This window comes from Fragaria vesca, linkage group LG6 (assembly GCF_000184155.1).
Source record: "Fragaria vesca subsp. vesca linkage group LG6, FraVesHawaii_1.0, whole genome shotgun sequence".
Lineage (NCBI taxonomy): Eukaryota > Viridiplantae > Streptophyta > Magnoliopsida > Rosales > Rosaceae > Fragaria > Fragaria vesca.
Window position 1 is genome coordinate 31,753,593 of NC_020496.1, and position 16,791 is coordinate 31,770,383.

Here is a 16,791-nt window from a genome sequence, read left to right on the forward strand (position 1 = left end):
ACATCTGATTCTCATACTTAGTCCCATTACTAAGAGAACATAAATGTGAAATAAGAAGGCTGAATGGATAATCAAAGTGGTTCTGGTAAATTTATGAGTTCATGTTCATATGTTCATGTTTTATGCAGATTTAGGATAGATACAGTGTTTGCAATCCTAAGTATAATTGACATATAAACACAGAATGTTTAAGTTTGCAAGTATTGATCTACATTCCAACAGATGTAGCTGGGACGAAAGGTATCTAATGCGAGTTGGTCATCCCACTGTAACCCATCCCACCAGTCCTGCTCTCCTCTAAGGGTGAGATTGGTTCCTCCTTGAGCACTGCTAGAGTCGAGTGGCAGTTTCTTCAGTTCTGGACATCCATCTACGTTGATGTAGCTTAGGCATGGAAAGGGCAAGGTAGCTCCGTATATACTCTTCAACGCGGGTAGCCATCTAACATCCAGATGTCCCATTTTCGCAAACAGATTGAATTCTTTTCTCACATTTGCATCTCCACCAAGTTTTTTTATATCGATTATTGTCTCCATTCTAGAGCAGCAAAGTACATATACAGATATGAGATTTGGAGCAAAACAAAGCTGTGTCAGGTCCTTGAGATTGTCACAGTATTGTATCATTATCATTTGAAGGCCATGGAAGCAGTTGTGGATTCTCATTATTGCGTTCCGAAGATTATTACCTGCTAGTCCTCCAGCCCAATCAATGTCCAGTACTACATCTTCCAAATTAGGATAACCCCTAATGTTAAGCTGTTCAAGGTGTTTCTTCCCCATGGATGATATATCTAGAGAGCTCGAATGATTGTCATAACCCAGGAGATATAGAAGTCGAGTGCAGCAAGAGAGTAATTTGCAGCTGATAAAGTTTTGGAAACAAGAGGTGCTTCTAATGTCCAAAGTCAAGTAGTCCAGGTGCTTCAGACCATGCAATTCCTTTACCATCGCTTTTTCATCATCAAAATGATTTTGATCCTCAGAATCAGGACCAGAATGTACCATTCTCAGAACTTTCAGCATCCGAAAACTTGATATTAGGGTTGGTGGAAGAGAATAAAGATTCGGTGTATTCTCAAAATTCAAATATTCCAGCCTCTCTAAGCACTTTAACTCTGTCGGCAACTCTTTTATACCAGTGTTCGACAAATTGAGATGGTGTAGTGAAACCAAGCTTGAAACTCCAACGGGCAGTTGAGCGAGATCCTTATTTGAAGACAGATCTAAAACTAGCAGATTAGACATAGAGTTAAAGAAGCCTGTAGCAATCTTCTGCAGATGATTTCTCCTGAGAAATAAAGTCAACAGATATGGAGAGTTTGGTGTTTCAACCAATTCTTTGATGTGGTTAGCCATCAATGATACCCTTTTCGAGTTCTTCCATTTTCTGGCAATTGGTGCTTCAATCAAATCGGCCCCTGTATGCACAAGAAAACTATCATCTGCTTTCTTTGGATCACAAGCCAACCACAATGCCATGTCACGAACAACATCGTGCATTTTTACACAACCGTCTTTACCCTCTTCTAGCATACATACATTGAGAAGAGTACCTATGATATGGTAGCTCTCATCTCGTGCTTCCTCCGGATGACTATGTTCATCTAACATATTTTCACACATCCAATACCATACTAAATCATCTTTAGGTATATCGTAGTCTTCAGAAAATAAAGCACAATACAGGAAGCATGCTCTGACTTTGTCACTAGGGAAATTATCGTAACTGAATTTCAATAGAGGGAACACCTGGTCTCCCATACCTGAAAACTCAAAGCTAGCTTTCTTCAACACTCTGATCGCATGATTCCATTCTTGCGGAGTCTTCTTAGTGGACATCACTCGACCAACTGTGGTTAGTGCAAGAGGCAAACCGCCACACTCTGCTGCAACAGCTTCAGCAAGTTTAGGAATATCGGCATGAATTTGAAGTGCATCTCTGCCAGTCTTCTCCTGAAACAAGTCCCACGCTTTGTCCCATGGCAAACACTCCACAAGAATCTTTTGTTGAGCACCCATAAAACCACACACATCCTCAGAACGAGTTGTGAAGATAACCTTGGACTTGTTGTGTTGATCAGGAAACGGCACTCCGATTTTGGTTATATCAACTCTCTCCCATAGATCATCCAAGAACAACACAAACTTTTTTCTGCTCAGGAGGCTTGAGATTGCATCGGCTTTTTCATCTGGATCTTTAAGCTCCCATGTAGGGTCTCTCAAACCAATCTTTTCTCCAATTCTATTTTGAATTGCTTCGACTCTGAGGTCCTTGGAGACTACTATCCAGATTGCAACATCAAAATCAGTGTGTTGGAATTTGTTATGGATTTGGGTAAGGAGGGTGGTCTTGCCGACCCCTCCCATCCCATATAAGCCAAGTACTCCCACCTCCACATCTTCAACGTGGCTCCAAACCTTGTCAAGCAATGAATCCAATCCCACAGTTGGCTCAAGAGGTCTTTCATTGATTATAGGTTGAGGCAATTTTTCAGCCACCTCTGGAAAAAGTCCCTTGCTCTTTAAGTCAGCGACTTCCACCAACAGTTTAGCCACCTTCGTTCCATACTTGTAGCTTGACATGTAGCTCTTTGAACAATACCCTCCACAACACAAACTCTCCGTTTGTTGACTGCTACTGTCGACAGCTTCCCTTACTCGAGCCTCAAGAGAGTTCACCCTTGAAATCCAATTCTGTACTTGGTCTAACTGCTTCATGTGTGGCTGCTGCTCAGCAACCGCAACCCTTCTCTTCACGTCATTCTGTAAACACTTCAATTCTTCCAAGGAAGTTTTCAGATGTCGAAGGTTTATTTCGAGCTTACCAACATATGCTGCTCGTCGGAATATTGAACCCAAGAAGCGAGAAGCAGTGGCATCACATGATGAGTTGACTGAGAAGATGTTACCCATGATACTGGTGCTTGCAATAGAATTTTAAGAAGAATTAAAGATGTTCGAATGCAGGCATAGAAGAAGATGGGTAATAGGAGCTGAGAGACTTGCTAACTACTAGCAACTCATAACTGGTGTACTAGGAAACTTCTGGGTTTTTAAAAAATGCTATAACAGTATGAAACGAGCATTACTAAGTATTTTGGCCGATCTTATTGACTAATTTTAGATATCATACGTTATCATTCTTTGAATAAAGCGACTCGCAAATACTTTATTTGCTTCAAAACAAACATTAATATTGTTAAAATCCAATGCATCTTCAATACAATGTGATGAATAGAATACGTAGACTCCCATTGTTCCAAGTACCACCACTAGGAAAAAGGCAGCTTTTTATAAACAAATACAAGGAAACGAAGTTTCAAAGAAATGCAAGCCGAAAGAGAAAGACAAGAAAGTGGCACCAACTGAATAAGAAAGACAAGAAAATAATGTGGTAGGTCTATGAACCTTTTGAACCTTGTGTCATCAAAAGCTTAAAATCTGTGTCTAATGAGAATTAACCCCCGAAGGAGAGCACATATAAGTAACACATATAAGTAATCTGTGAGTGTATCCGTGATTAATAGTTATTGTTTTGGCCACAATTCTCAGCAAGGAGAGAGACAGCAGCAGTCAATGCTTTTAGGGATGCGGGGCGTGCCATCGCGCGGACGCGAAATGTAGTAGGGTTGTTGTTGTAGTGCGCTGACCTGTACTTCTAATCAAACGAAAGCAAGGCTCCGGTGCTACCTTGCGGACGAGGAATTACAGTAGCTTATTCGCCACCAATATCGATACTCGCGGTTGTAGCGAGCAGAGCAACCAAAGGAAAGGAAAACGAGAACGCAAGGGAACTCCGGGGAGCTTGAAAAGTAAAAGGTGCAATGACTTCGGGGAGCCGGGAAAGTAAAGAGACAGAGCTCCGGGGAGCGTGAAAGGAAAAAGGTTGCTAAGGCGAGATGCTTTAGCATCTGGGTTCGACTGGGTCGATAGTTGTATTGTATTTTTGTTGAGTTGTAGATTGTCGTTGTGTGTAGAGAGTCAACCAGATCCTCGAACTCTCTTATATAGAGCTATTTAGGGCCACAGATATTGGCCCAAAACATGTCAAAGACTTATAGAAATCTTCAACGATAAATGTGACGTAGGCGATGTTAATCACTTCGTGATGTGATTGCTTTGAAGAGTAGAACATCTCATGAAGACCTAGACGTTCACCACTGTTCACCCATGCAAATAGGGGTAGAGTCCTTAACTAACACCTTCACCTTCACGTGCATGGGAAACATTGAACTCTTCGATCATCCCTGACATGGTCAAGCAATCAAGGACACTACTTCCTTGTCCACCCAGTCAACATATGCGGCTAATGACTTAGCCCTCTCCCATGCAGACTTTTCTCCTCTGCTTCCGCGCAAAGTCTCCTACATACGCGAAGTCACCTCGCCTCGCATGTGAGTATTCAGTTCGCCTGTCACCTCGCCTAAATATTTAGCTCGCCTATCACCTCGCGTTCATCACCTCGCGTGCAACCTTATACTTCGTAAGGTCCTCCATCTGTTCCGCATGCAAACTGTATCATCTAGTTCGCATGTCTCTGCCGGCGGGTCTAAACCCAATATATTTCGGGCTCGTCGGTATGACATGGATCATAAATTTCATTAACATTTATTTTAGATAATTATTATCCAGTAAAATATTAATTTGGGTGTAAACAGTTATTTCATTATTTCATTCTAAAATCTGTGTGAAATAAGACTATCTCACACTGATTAAAAATTGTGTGAAGTGTTATTTTGCTAGTAATGTAGTGTAGTATCGTAACTTTTTATTTTGTAATACATTTGTTATTTTGGTACTAGATCAAGCATGTTCAAATGCATTTATTTTAAGGTAAAGATGGTATGCCTCAGAGCAACAATGGGGCTTGTTAAGGGACTCCAGTCATGTCGTTTCTGACCGGCATAGCCGCATAGGTTACTAGGGTCTTGGCGTGCGACAACAACGAGCTCTGGAGACGTTGGAGCTAATGTTGGGCGTTCAAGCCCAAAAACCTGAAAAAAAATGGACCCAAAAGCCTGATCGGTCCTAATCGGGCTGGTCCAAAATGGGAGGAGTTTGATTCGGGCCACAGACCGGTCTGAATGCTTTCAATCCGGTTCGGACTCGGTTCTAAACCGAAAGCCTGTTCAGGCCCGAGATATAAATTTTTGCCACGCGTTACCATATTATTGGTCCATATAATTTTTTTTCAATGTTTATGTGGCAGAACTGTTATGTTTTCTTGCAACAATGCATGCTGTGCGTTTTTCTCATGTCTATCATGCTCTGCTTGTACGTTGGGTTTTTGAGATTGTCATCTCTTATTATACTAAAATAAAAACAACAAGAAACATCAAAGTCTGATGTTATATACAGTATGCAACTATATATGCAGTCGGATAATTGCCGCACATTAACTTACCCATGTATAATTTAATTATTGGTATCCATGGTGCAGAACAAGAAAAGGGAGACGCTATTATTGGGACTGTGAATCGCCCGGAGCCTATTACCACCGGTTCATCTCAGGCTTTTAAAGGGAAAGCAACTAAAGAGAGAAGGCAACAAAAAAAAAAAATAAGGCTAAAGAGAGAAGGCAAAAACAAAAAATAAGGCTCGTGTTGCATCCCCGTCTCCGGGTAACCCTTGTTTTGATGTGATTCTGGTCTTGATTCTGGTGTGTGCTCACTGCAAAACATACATATTGGGTCATATGATGTGTGTACCTACCAAGTAAACAATGAAAGAAGAAATGAACTTCATGCCATATTAGAAGTAATTTACTCCTGCATGTTATTATTGTCATCTAAACTCTGTTAATTTAGTTTTTGGTTTTGTACTTCTAATTAATTTAGTTTTTGGTTTTGTACTTCTAATTACAGATACTTGGGAAGGACCTGATTAGAGTGTTGAGGGAGCAATGGGGAGCAAGAACGAACTCGATAGTGTCAGAAAAGACTGTGGTGCCTGGAGACATTACGAAAGAGGGTTTGGGGTTACAAGATTCTGATTTGGGGGAAGAGATTTTGAGTCAAGTAGATGTCATTGTATGATGATTTTGGTTGATCTATTTAGTTTCCTTGATCTATAATGTTGATATGCAATGTTGATTTATTATTTTTAGATCTCTAGAGCTGAAATGGTGTAAAACTGCAAAAATCATGTTTGGGCCTGAAAAAATACCTAAAGGCCCAAAAAAAGATAAACGGGTTGGGCTCGGTTAGTTGAAGGCTTGGAGCTAGATCAGGATGGCATTCAGGGACAGTTGGTGTATGGATGCCCCTTGTAGACGTGTGCCGAAAGGGCTTTTATATGGGCTTGGGCTTCTCGGCTGCTGGTTTGCTCGACTAGGGCCTTGGGTGGACCTTATTTTCTATGGTCTCCAAATGGTGTGAATGAGCAGCCGTCCAGGTGCGCATTTGGGATCCGAGAGGAGACCACTGTGGACTTTTTTTTTTGCTCAAGTTTGGAATCGGTTGTTTGGCACTCAGGTGGATTAGAGAAACAATAAGTGCAACTTATAAATAATTTAGGATGCTTGAGGTTAAGCTACTCAAGCTAGTATATGACAAAATACCTCAACCGCTTAAGCCCAAACATAAGGCTGAGTACCCATAAGAATCGTATGACGCTGGTAAAAAGTGTTAACATCCACGACTTTGTGTCATTCAAAAACTCGACTTTTAAGTATTTATGAGCTTACAATGTAGAAAACTTTAAACCAGCCAAATTTTACTGATCGGCTTGAACCCAGATGTTAGTTGGATTCATACGAGTCATTGACCGTTCTTAAAGTTCATGAGTTGGTTGGTGGCCTCTCCCCAATCCAATTACCTTCTCTTACCCAAATAAAAAAATAAAAAAATAAAAAAATAAGACTAAAGCTAAAGCTAAGACTTGCCTCCCCCACGAGGAGGTTAAGCAAGGGAATGGCCACCGTGAAGCTTTTACGAAACTCTCACTTGCCACTTCTTTTCAAACCAAAACAAATACCCGCCAATTTTGAAGACCCAATTAAGCTCTTGAAAAACGCAGCCGATACAAACAACTTAACAATTGGCAAAGCAATCCATGCCCACCTCATCATTTCCAACCCAACCTCACAACCCCTTAACATATTCCACACCAACTCTCTCATCAACTTATACTCCAAATGTGATCAAATCTCAATTGCCCACCACCTGTTTGATCAAATGCCCCACAGAAATGTGGTGTCTTGGAGTGCCTTAATGGCTGGGTACTTGCACAAAGGGCTTGCCTTTGAAGTTCTTGGCTTGTTCAAGACCATGGTTTCGGTGGAAAATCTTTGCCCGAATGAGTACGTTTGCGCAACTGTTCTTGCTTCTTGTTCGGATAGTGGGAGAGTTAAAGAGGGGAAGCAGTGTCATGGGTATGTGTTGAAGGCTGGATTGGAGTGTCATCAGTATGTTAAGAATGCACTTGTGCAGATGTATTCGAGTTGTGCAGAGATGGAAGGGGCCATGAGGGTTTTGAACACTGTGCCGGGTTATGATATTGTTTCGTGTAATTCTGTTATAAATGGGTTATTGGAACATGGGCATGTGAGGGAGGCAGTGGAGATTGTGGGTATGATGGTAGGTGAGTGCATGGCTTGGGATAGTGTTACATATGTCACTGTTTTTGGCCTTTGTGCTCAGCTTAAGGATTTGAGACTGGGTCTGCAAGTGCATAGCAGAATGTTGAAGGCAGGTATGAAGTGTGATGTGTTTCTTAGTAGCGCAATCATTGATATGTATGGGAAATGTGGCAAGGTTTGGAATGCAGTGAAAATTTTCGATGGCTTGCAAACGCGGAACATATTCTCGTGGACTGCAGTCATGGCTGCTTATTTCCAGAATGGGTACTTTGAGGAAGCATTAGGTATGTTGTCAAAAATGGAACTTGAAGATATTCGTCCAAATGAATATACGTTTGCTGTCTTGCTTAACTCATGTGCAGGGTTGTCTGCTCTGAGACATGGAGATCTATTACATGCTAGAGTTAGGAAGTCAGGTTTCAAATACCATATCATTGTTGGGAATGCATTGATCAACATGTATTCGAAGTGTGGAAACATTCAAGCAGCAAATGAAGTGTTCATGGATATGTGTTATCGAGATTCTGTGACCTGGAATGCAATGATATCTGGGTTTTCCCATCATGGGCTTGGTAGGGAAGCATTAAACGTGTTTCATGATATGTTGACGGCAGGAGAGTGTCCTAACCACATTACCTTTGTTGGCGTTCTCTCCGCTTGTGCTCATATGGGCTTGGTGCAGGAAGGTTTCTACTATTTAAACCAACTAATGAAGCAGTTTGGTGTTGAACCTGGACTGGAGCACCATACATGTGTTGTCGGGCTCCTTAGCAGGTCTGGACAACTTGATGAAGCTGAGAAGTATATGAAAACTACTGAAGTCAAGTGGGACATTATTGCCTGGAGAACCTTGCTTAATGCTTGTCATGTACATAGAAGTTACGGTTTAGGTAAGCGAGTAGCAGAGGTTCTTCTCCAAATGGATCCTAATGATATGGGTACGTATATATTATTGTCGAATATGTATGCCAAGGCCAGGAGGTGGGATGGAGTTGTGAATATCCGGAAATTGACGAGGGACAGAAACATCAAGAAAGAGCCTGGAGTGAGCTGGATAGAGATAAGAAATACGACCCATATCTTTTCTTCCGATGATAAGACACACCCGGAGACTATTCAGATACATGAAAAAGTTGGGGAATTGTTGGCCAAGATTAAACCGTCGGGATATGTGCCAGATATTGCTGCAGTGCTACATGACGTGGAGGATGAACAAAAGGAAGATTACCTAAGTTATCACAGTGAAAAGCTAGCAATAGCATATGGACTCATGAAAACACCTTCAGAAGCGCCCATTCGTGTCATTAAGAACCTCAGGATATGTGATGATTGCCATATTGCTGTGAAACTAATTTCTAAGGTCACAAACAGGGTTATAATTGTTAGAGATACCAATAGATTCCATCATTTCCAAGACGGGAGGTGCTCATGTGCAGATTACTGGTGACAATGATGAGAGCTGTAAACATCTTAATTACCAGAGAAGGAAATTGTATCTTTTCTGGTCATAGAGGTTACCCCATGTTAGCCTCTATGAGTGTGGGCTGTGTGGCTGCTCCTAGCCTACTGAACTTGCGACTTGCTATGCAGAAGTTCACGAAATGCAAGTGAGTTACATGCTCTCTAGAGTAAATGACTTACGAGCTACTTCCATTTCTATTTAATTGATAGCAAAAGATTTTGAATGAGTTTCTAATTTCCAGATTACGACTTTTAGCAAGGTTAGTCACCTGAAGAATCCAAGACAAAGTGAAGGAAGTTTCAGAATAGTGACTGAGTGAGGGCTAAGTTATTTCACTAAACCGACTACCATTCAAAATTGAATGTTAAGTACCTTGCCTATCTAAGCTGGCTCCAAACTTCTACAGATTATATGATTTCTGTAGACTCCTCCAGTCCTATCAAGGTACATCGATGAATTATTCTGTATGGATTCACATAGATAGCTCTCTGTTTGCTTGTATATATTGACATGTGATGAATAGTGCATATTCTTTTGCTCTTGCTCTATTGCTCTTTTGCTCTTTTGTGCTTACGAGTTTGTCATCGACCAAACTAACCATAATGATAATGTTTAATACAGATAGTAATTATAACATATATACAGTATTAAGGTACATGTTAGAAGAAAAACGGAGAAAAACGAATGCGGGAATGATAACTGTGCTGTTAGATTTAAATGAAGAAAAAAATAGTCTAGCAAAAGCTAGCCTCCATGAACTTTACAAATTCAAAGAATTCTATCCTTCCATCTCTGTTTTCATCAAACGTCTCGATCATTTTCTGGCAGTCTTCTAGCTTTGAACCTTCCTTCAAGCCCAAAATACAGAGAACTCTCTGCAACTCCCTTGCATCGATAAACCCATCTTTGTTCTCATCAAACACATCAAAAGCTTGTTTCACTTCCTCCACGCTCGGCTCGTTCTCATCAAACAGCCCTGAAAGCTCATCCGAACAGAATGATTCAGGTAGTTCCTCCCCTTCTGAACTGCAAAAAATCCCCAAGTTTCCCATCACCATCTTCACATCATCTCTGCTCATGCTACCATCATCCTTCTTTTCACATATCTTTGGCAGCTGGCTCAACTCCGAATCGAAGCTCTTCTCATCCCGAACCTTTGAGTTGCAACACTTATGTTGGGATTGGACAAAAGACTGGAACTTTGACAAGCAATTCTGGGTGCTATCTAACCAGTTAGATACTGTGTGCACCAATATAGTAATAATTGCATCAATCAGAACAATGAAAATTAAAGATGATGCGTTATCAGTAGTCGATGATGATGTCTTCTCCATTGTAATTGAGTAGTATAAGCTGAAAATCATGTACGCGGTGTCGTGCTTACAGTATCCGTGAGGAACCAAGTTAGATAATCTGAATCTATGGAAACAAAGAGCAAGAGCAGGGAATATGAGAGAATGGTTTAAGTTTTACATCAACAATATGAGTTGTGTATAGACAAAGTGCATGGTGTCTTATATAGAACCAAAGATTGAGTCTTGCATTTGAAGACAGCAATCTGGTCAAGCCCCAAAATATGGGGGGCGGGGGAAGATGCTATGTGCCATCGCAGGTCTTTGGTGGAAAAGTATAAGAAGAAGAAATGGTCACCTGATTAGCACTTGTGTTGAGAATGTTGACAGGAAGTTTCAGTGTTTTTGTTTGGAGGGTGAGTCATACAGGCCTAGCCTGCTTTTGGTTTTGGCTCTGCCTCTTTGTCCTATATAGGATTGTGCTAGGCATTTTCTGGCTGATTGACCAAGTTAAGGGAATGGAAAATTGGGTAAAAGTTTCTGGGAAGTTAGATTTGATTTTCTGGGCTGCTCATGCTTTTGGTATATTGTTTATTGTGGCGTGTGCGTTTTTCTAGTTATTATATGGTTTTTAGTTTTTACTTTTGGGTTAGTGTCTTTGTGTGTGTAAAGTTTGCGAAGCCACGTAAACAAAGTCAATTGTAGACGGCTGCTAAGGAAATTGTCATCGAGCCTCCTGGAACGTCAAGTGTGTAGCCTTTCTACACAAGTCATTGATTTAGACGTGAAAGAAGGGAAGCCATGGTCTTGGTGTCTTCAGCAGGCCTCTGCGTACAAACGGTGGCAAGCTTCCCCTATTGGTACTTCGGAGCACCGGTACCGTCAGTGAATTTTAGTCTCAAATCTTAGTTTTATCTTTACGACTATAAAAACCACTACAAGGTAGTCTAGTGGTTATTACCTTGTTCAGTGTGCTCCCCAACTTAGGTTCGAATCACGACACTGTCAAAAATAGGCAGGGGAGGGGCTGCATTGTCCGGGTCCCCAACGGATTAATCGTTGGACTTATGAAGTATTTGAGATACCGCTATCTTGAATTAAAAAAAAAAAAAAATATCTTTACTACTATAAAACTAGGTGTTGGAAAGTTTCACCAAAATATGTATTAGGCAATCCATAATTGGGTGAATCTTTTGAGGACCTACCTTTATATTAGTAGAAAACCCTAAACCGTAGAAATGAAGATATTAAACATTCAAACTCAAAATGGTTCTTTTCTTCAAGTTGTTTTTCTTGATCCAGAACAATGGGGTCTCTTTTACCTTCTTGTATATATAGCAGATAACACATGGTTTGAGGTACATTTGCTCATGATGAAGTGATTAGAGATTAATTTGTTTCCCCTCTAGTGCAACGGTCAATAATGGAATGGTTATCATTTTTCGTCTCTGTCTTGATTTTATTCCCTATTTCCGTTATATCGATAATTTCTTTCTACAAATAACCAGAAAGAGATAAAAATCGATTGAAATAGATATCCCAATCTATTAACATTAATATAATTAAAACGTACGAATTTAAATGAAAGTTACCATAAACCCAAAATGACTTGATGCAGTGTCACAAAATTCTAGCTAGTTACCATGTAAAATTATATATTTGCCTTATACAAATTATATTTTGCGGATTTTGCCTAAATAATAGGGTTGGATCAACCGTAATTAAACGTTTACGATTCATATCTTTCGTTAGAATGTGAATAGGGAAACATGAAATCAAGACACAGACGATGATAACCATTCCATGATTGATTATCACACGAAAGGGGAAACAAATTAATCTCTAATCACTTCATCATGAACAAATCAAACCATGTGTTATCTGCTATATAAGAAGGTAAAAGAGGCCCCAATGTTCTGGCAAGAATAACCTAGCAAGAAAAACAACTTGAAGAAAAGCCATTATGAGTTTGATATCTTCATTTCTAGGGTTTAGGGTTTTCTTGTTCATGTTCTTGTTGGTATGGGTAACAAATGGCCAGAATGTTAACCTCTTTCGTCAAACCGAACAACTAGGTCGGCGCAAGTTCTTCAATGTGATGGATTATGGAGCTGTTGAAGGTGGAGTAACTGATAACAGTCAGGTACGTTAATCTGCGCGGTAACTGATCAATAAGCCAGGTAAGTTTTTCGTGAATACACATATAACTGATAAGAGTATTTACTCTTGTTCGATGCATTTAGGCATTCTTGAAAGCATGGAAGGATGCGTGTCAATGGAAAGGAAGGGCAAAGGTTTTGATTCCCAGAGGAATATTCAAGTTGTTCCCAGTTGTATTCTCAGGTCCCTGCAATGGTCCGATTGCCTTTTTGATTATGGGGACTTTAAGAGCCTCGACTGATCCATCAACATTCAACTCTGAAAACTGGATAAACTTCCGATACTTGGAGCAGTTAACCTTAGCCGGAGGCGGTACCTTGGACGGCCAAGGATCCTTAGTTTGGCCTCACAACAACTGCAACAATGGTCCATGCAGGGCACTCCCCATCGTGAGTACTTAACATATTGCTCCTCTCTTTTTTTCCTAACCGTAGTGACATTTTGTTAAGCTACAAGAAAGCAAGTACTTTAACATATTGCTCCTCGTAATTTAACATCTTTGTTTTGTCTCTGAAATATCTATGGACCAGTCTTTGAGTTTTTACTTCGTCACAAATGCAACCGTCGCTCACTTGAGATCATACAACAGCAAAATGGCTCATATTAAGGTTTATGGATGCAACAAAATGGACTTCACCAAACTTAGATTGTCAGCTCCTGGTGATAGCCCCAACACCGATGGCATAAAAATCGGAAACTCCTACCGTATCAGAATCTCACGTTCGGTTATTAGCACCGGCGATGACTGCATTGCCATATTGGCAGGAAGTAGGGAGATCCACATTTCTAAGATTTTCTGCGGTCCGGGGCATGGAATCAGCATTGGAAGTCTGGGAGGGTATGGTAATGAAAATGATGTGGAAGGAGTATATGTGAAAGATAGTGGCTTAAAGGGGACTACCAATGGTCTAAGAATCAAAACATGGGCTAAATCTCATCCCTTGAAGGTTTCAAAGATTATATATGATAACATTGTGATGACTGATGTCATGAACCCAATTATTATCGATCAGAATTATTGCCCTAACCCTCCCTGCAATCAACAGGTATGTATATCACTCTCTTTGTTTTATCAGTACTGTATAATGTGGTGATTGAAAGTTTTTGACAACACCAACATATTAGCTAGGGTTCTTAGTCGAACACATTTCGATTCTTTTATGTTGACACAAACTATCAATCTAACTACTTGAGTACGTGAACATTGATTTTATCCAACGAAGTAAGTGTTATTTCTTCTGGTGTAGGTTACTTCGAATGTGCAGATTAGTGGTGTGACATATAACAACATACGGGGAACTTCTTCCTCCAAAGAAGCAGTGATTCTGAAATGCAGCAGAACCAGCCCTTGCAAGAACATAGTGATGAACAATATCAAGTTATCCCTCAACGGTACCGGAGGGTTTGCGAGTTCTTACTGTGAAAATGCCGTTGGTGTATCTTATGGCACACAAAACCCTCGTCCTTGCATATAAGTCTAGCTAGATTTATGCAGCATATGCTTTTGACTTCAAGCAGTCTTTGGACCTAGCTAGCTTTGTTTTTTGAGGCTGACTTGCTAGTTAGTCGCCAAAAGAAAAGAATGAAACAGTTGTATAGCATCATTCACTTGTTTGATGCTTCTTTCATATGTACAACATAATTTGAAAACAGAGTGGTGTAGTTTCTGCAATGTGATATTGAATGAGCAGATTTCATGAGCAAGTTTCAATTTGGTTTTCTGTCTCATCCTCCTAGTACCTGTGTTAGAATGAGCCAGGTGTGCAAATTATGACTCTCAGTAGTAGTAGTTGGTAACTTTTAAGATCAATTTCCTACCATTAACAATACCACATGATATCTTCATATGTTAACCATTGTCGTAGTCAGAAGATGGTTTACAATGTTATTCATGTGGTCGTATAATTGTTATTAAAGTACACCGTCATCAACATGAATCGAAATTCTAAATTTTTTTAAACTTATGCTATTGCCTAATCTGGAGATTTTGCACATAATTAAAGATACATGTAGTAAAATTTACTATATACTGAAGTGGGAACATATCGACCTACTCTTCATAAGGCACCGTTGTGATTTTACCTTTTCGTCCTTATTTTCGTTTATTCACCAATTTGTCATCTTGTCTTGCCTTATCGACATCTTGTCTTGCCTTATCGACGATAGCCGTTATTTTCTCTTTTCGCACTTCTCCCGTTTCTATTAATCTTGAATCTTTTACGTCTCGGTCTCGGTAAGACTTCGATTCGTATGAACGTCTTCGTCCTTTATTTGAAATGAAAGTTTGGATTTTCACCTTCGTGTTTTTTCTTGCTGGTTAATATGATATGGGCAGTATAGAAACAGAGTATGAAGGTTGGTGATTGGGCTGTGTAAGAAAATGGACCATTAACGACGTTGTGTAATATCGCTAATATGGACAGAAACTGGGCCTTAGCTTGCCACTGCTACTAATCATATTTAGAAGATCATTGTGCAAGAAACTTCACAAGTGAACGATGTTAGACATTTACTATGAACACCAAGAGCAATCCAAATTCTATTTATGCGACAGTAACATCGAATCCAACCACAAGATTGGTTTATCTATCTATATTTTTCACTCCCAAGTCTTCCATGCTTACAAGACTGTGATCAATTCAGGGATCAAAACCTCAAAGTACAGTCAAATGGTACCTCATGGAGTATAGTCAAATATTTGTATATTGCCACACTTGCCAATATATATCAGACTAGATCAGTGTCAATTGTCAAATGTTATCCAAAACAAATAGATTCCATGAATGATATAAGCCTTCTGTAAATTCTGAAATAGCAGTGTCATAATCACAAGTTCGACAAAAAGAACATGAACATTCAGAGCTGAGGAAAGTCAGGAAACCAAAGCATATTACCCTAGACAAATTGGGGGAACTAGGAAATGAACTGAGATTTCATAGTGATCATGAACAAAACTGAAAGACAAAAAGAAAGTAGAACACAAAAAAACCTTCATGGTGATCATGATATGACTTTATTTCTAGAAACAAATTGTTGATCATGATGATCTTAGTTATTGGGCTGAGGAGGAGGGGTGAAGATGTACCCTGTTCTTGGGTTCACATTCGGCTCCGGATCTGAATAGTCCATCACTTCATACATCTTCCTAACACTTTGATCAATTTCCTGGAAAACAAACACAAAAACTGATTCATATCCCCAAAAAATAAAAGAACCAAACTTTTTACTACAAGGAAAATAAAAATAAAGGAAACAAGATGATCAAACCTCTATTGGGAATGAAGAGTCCCCATGCTGATCACCTCTCTCCATCAAATTTCTCCCAAAACCTGAACAAAACAACAACGCCAATCAAATTAGTTCTTCAAATTGGAAAAACTTGAAACTGGTGCAGTAGCAATAGGTATAGTTTTACCTTGAGAGAAAAACAGAGCCAGAAAGCAAGAAACCGTGAGAATTCTAAGAAACCAAGGAGGACCCATAATTTGTGGCACCGTTATGAGAAATGGGTAGCTCTCACAATTGTGAATATCTTCTGGGTTTGGATGGAATTCGAGAACTGGGAGAGGTAGAGAGAAAAGGTTCTCGACTTTCAGAGTAACCGCCTTAAAATGTTCAGATCTGACAAAGAGTCCTAGAACTTAAGTACTCCCGAGTTCAAAAGCGTAACAGAATCTTGCTGTAAAGAGATAAAAGGGTAAACATGTTTGATTTTTTCAAGGATTCTATTTATACTCAATCTGTCTTTCCCACTATTGTAGATCAATTATAGGATTTCAGCTTCCAGCTTTCAGAAATATAAAAGCAGAGAGATGAGATTTATATATTAGGGCAACTCCTAGTTCCGATGGTTTTGATAAGAGAGTATTTATTGTTACCTATCTGCTACCCACAATTTTGTTTTGAAGGAAATAACATTAAAATTTTGACAATATAGGTACTCATTTTTATCGTTGATGAAGTAAAATAATAGACACTACATAAGCGAGAAACTTAAATGGAAGAACGTTTTAAAATGTTTTATAATCTGTAATATAACAGACAAATATTTAGGAGAGTGAAATTTACATTTTTCCTTTTGCAAACCACACAATTAAAGGAGATTGTAAATTTTAACTGTTAAAACTTTTGAATCGTAAGACCAATTTCTAATAAAGTTATTACGAAAATAATTTGTTTTTCTTAGTTAATTCATTGACACAATGTGGTAGGAAACATATGGAATGGGTTCCTAGCTCTACCTGAAATATATATATTGGGATTAATACTACAATTTGGTCCCAAACCCATCATTTT

General features: G+C 39.5%; 4 protein-coding genes and 1 non-coding gene across 5 annotated transcripts; 2 read left to right on the forward strand and 3 right to left on the reverse strand.

The window, feature by feature from the left end:
* Positions 1–188: 188 nt before the first annotated feature.
* On the reverse strand, positions 189–2,915 carry LOC101294690 (probable disease resistance protein At5g63020-like). The gene has a single exon (XM_004306086.1). It carries the CDS (start codon positions 2,913–2,915, stop codon positions 189–191), a length of 2,727 nt encoding a protein of 908 aa, XP_004306134.1.
* A 3,998-nt stretch (positions 2,916–6,913) lies between these two features.
* Positions 6,914–9,383, forward strand: LOC101294974 (pentatricopeptide repeat-containing protein At5g39680-like). Its single transcript, XM_004306087.1, has one exon. The coding sequence runs from the start codon at positions 6,914–6,916 to the stop codon at positions 9,026–9,028; it is 2,115 nt and encodes a 704-aa protein (XP_004306135.1). The 3' UTR covers positions 9,029–9,383.
* Positions 9,384–9,653: 270 nt separating this feature from the next.
* Positions 9,654–10,620, reverse strand: LOC101313141 (probable calcium-binding protein CML45-like). Its single transcript, XM_004304242.1, has one exon. It carries the CDS (start codon positions 10,405–10,407, stop codon positions 9,778–9,780), a length of 630 nt encoding a protein of 209 aa, XP_004304290.1. The 5' UTR covers positions 10,408–10,620; the 3' UTR covers positions 9,654–9,777.
* A 1,813-nt stretch (positions 10,621–12,433) lies between these two features.
* On the forward strand, positions 12,434–13,970 carry LOC101295263 (exopolygalacturonase-like). The gene is made up of 4 exons (XM_004306088.1): positions 12,434–12,478; positions 12,579–12,884; positions 13,026–13,541; positions 13,743–13,970. Exons 1-4 carry the CDS (start codon positions 12,434–12,436, stop codon positions 13,968–13,970), a joined length of 1,095 nt encoding a protein of 364 aa, XP_004306136.1.
* A 1,066-nt stretch (positions 13,971–15,036) lies between these two features.
* On the reverse strand, positions 15,037–16,317 carry LOC101313437. The gene is made up of 3 exons (XR_185051.1): positions 15,911–16,317; positions 15,763–15,824; positions 15,037–15,660 (listed from the first exon to the last, which is right to left on the reverse strand). It is a non-coding gene; the product is annotated as an uncharacterized LOC101313437 (transcript).
* Between the last annotated feature and the right edge of the window lie 474 nt (positions 16,318–16,791).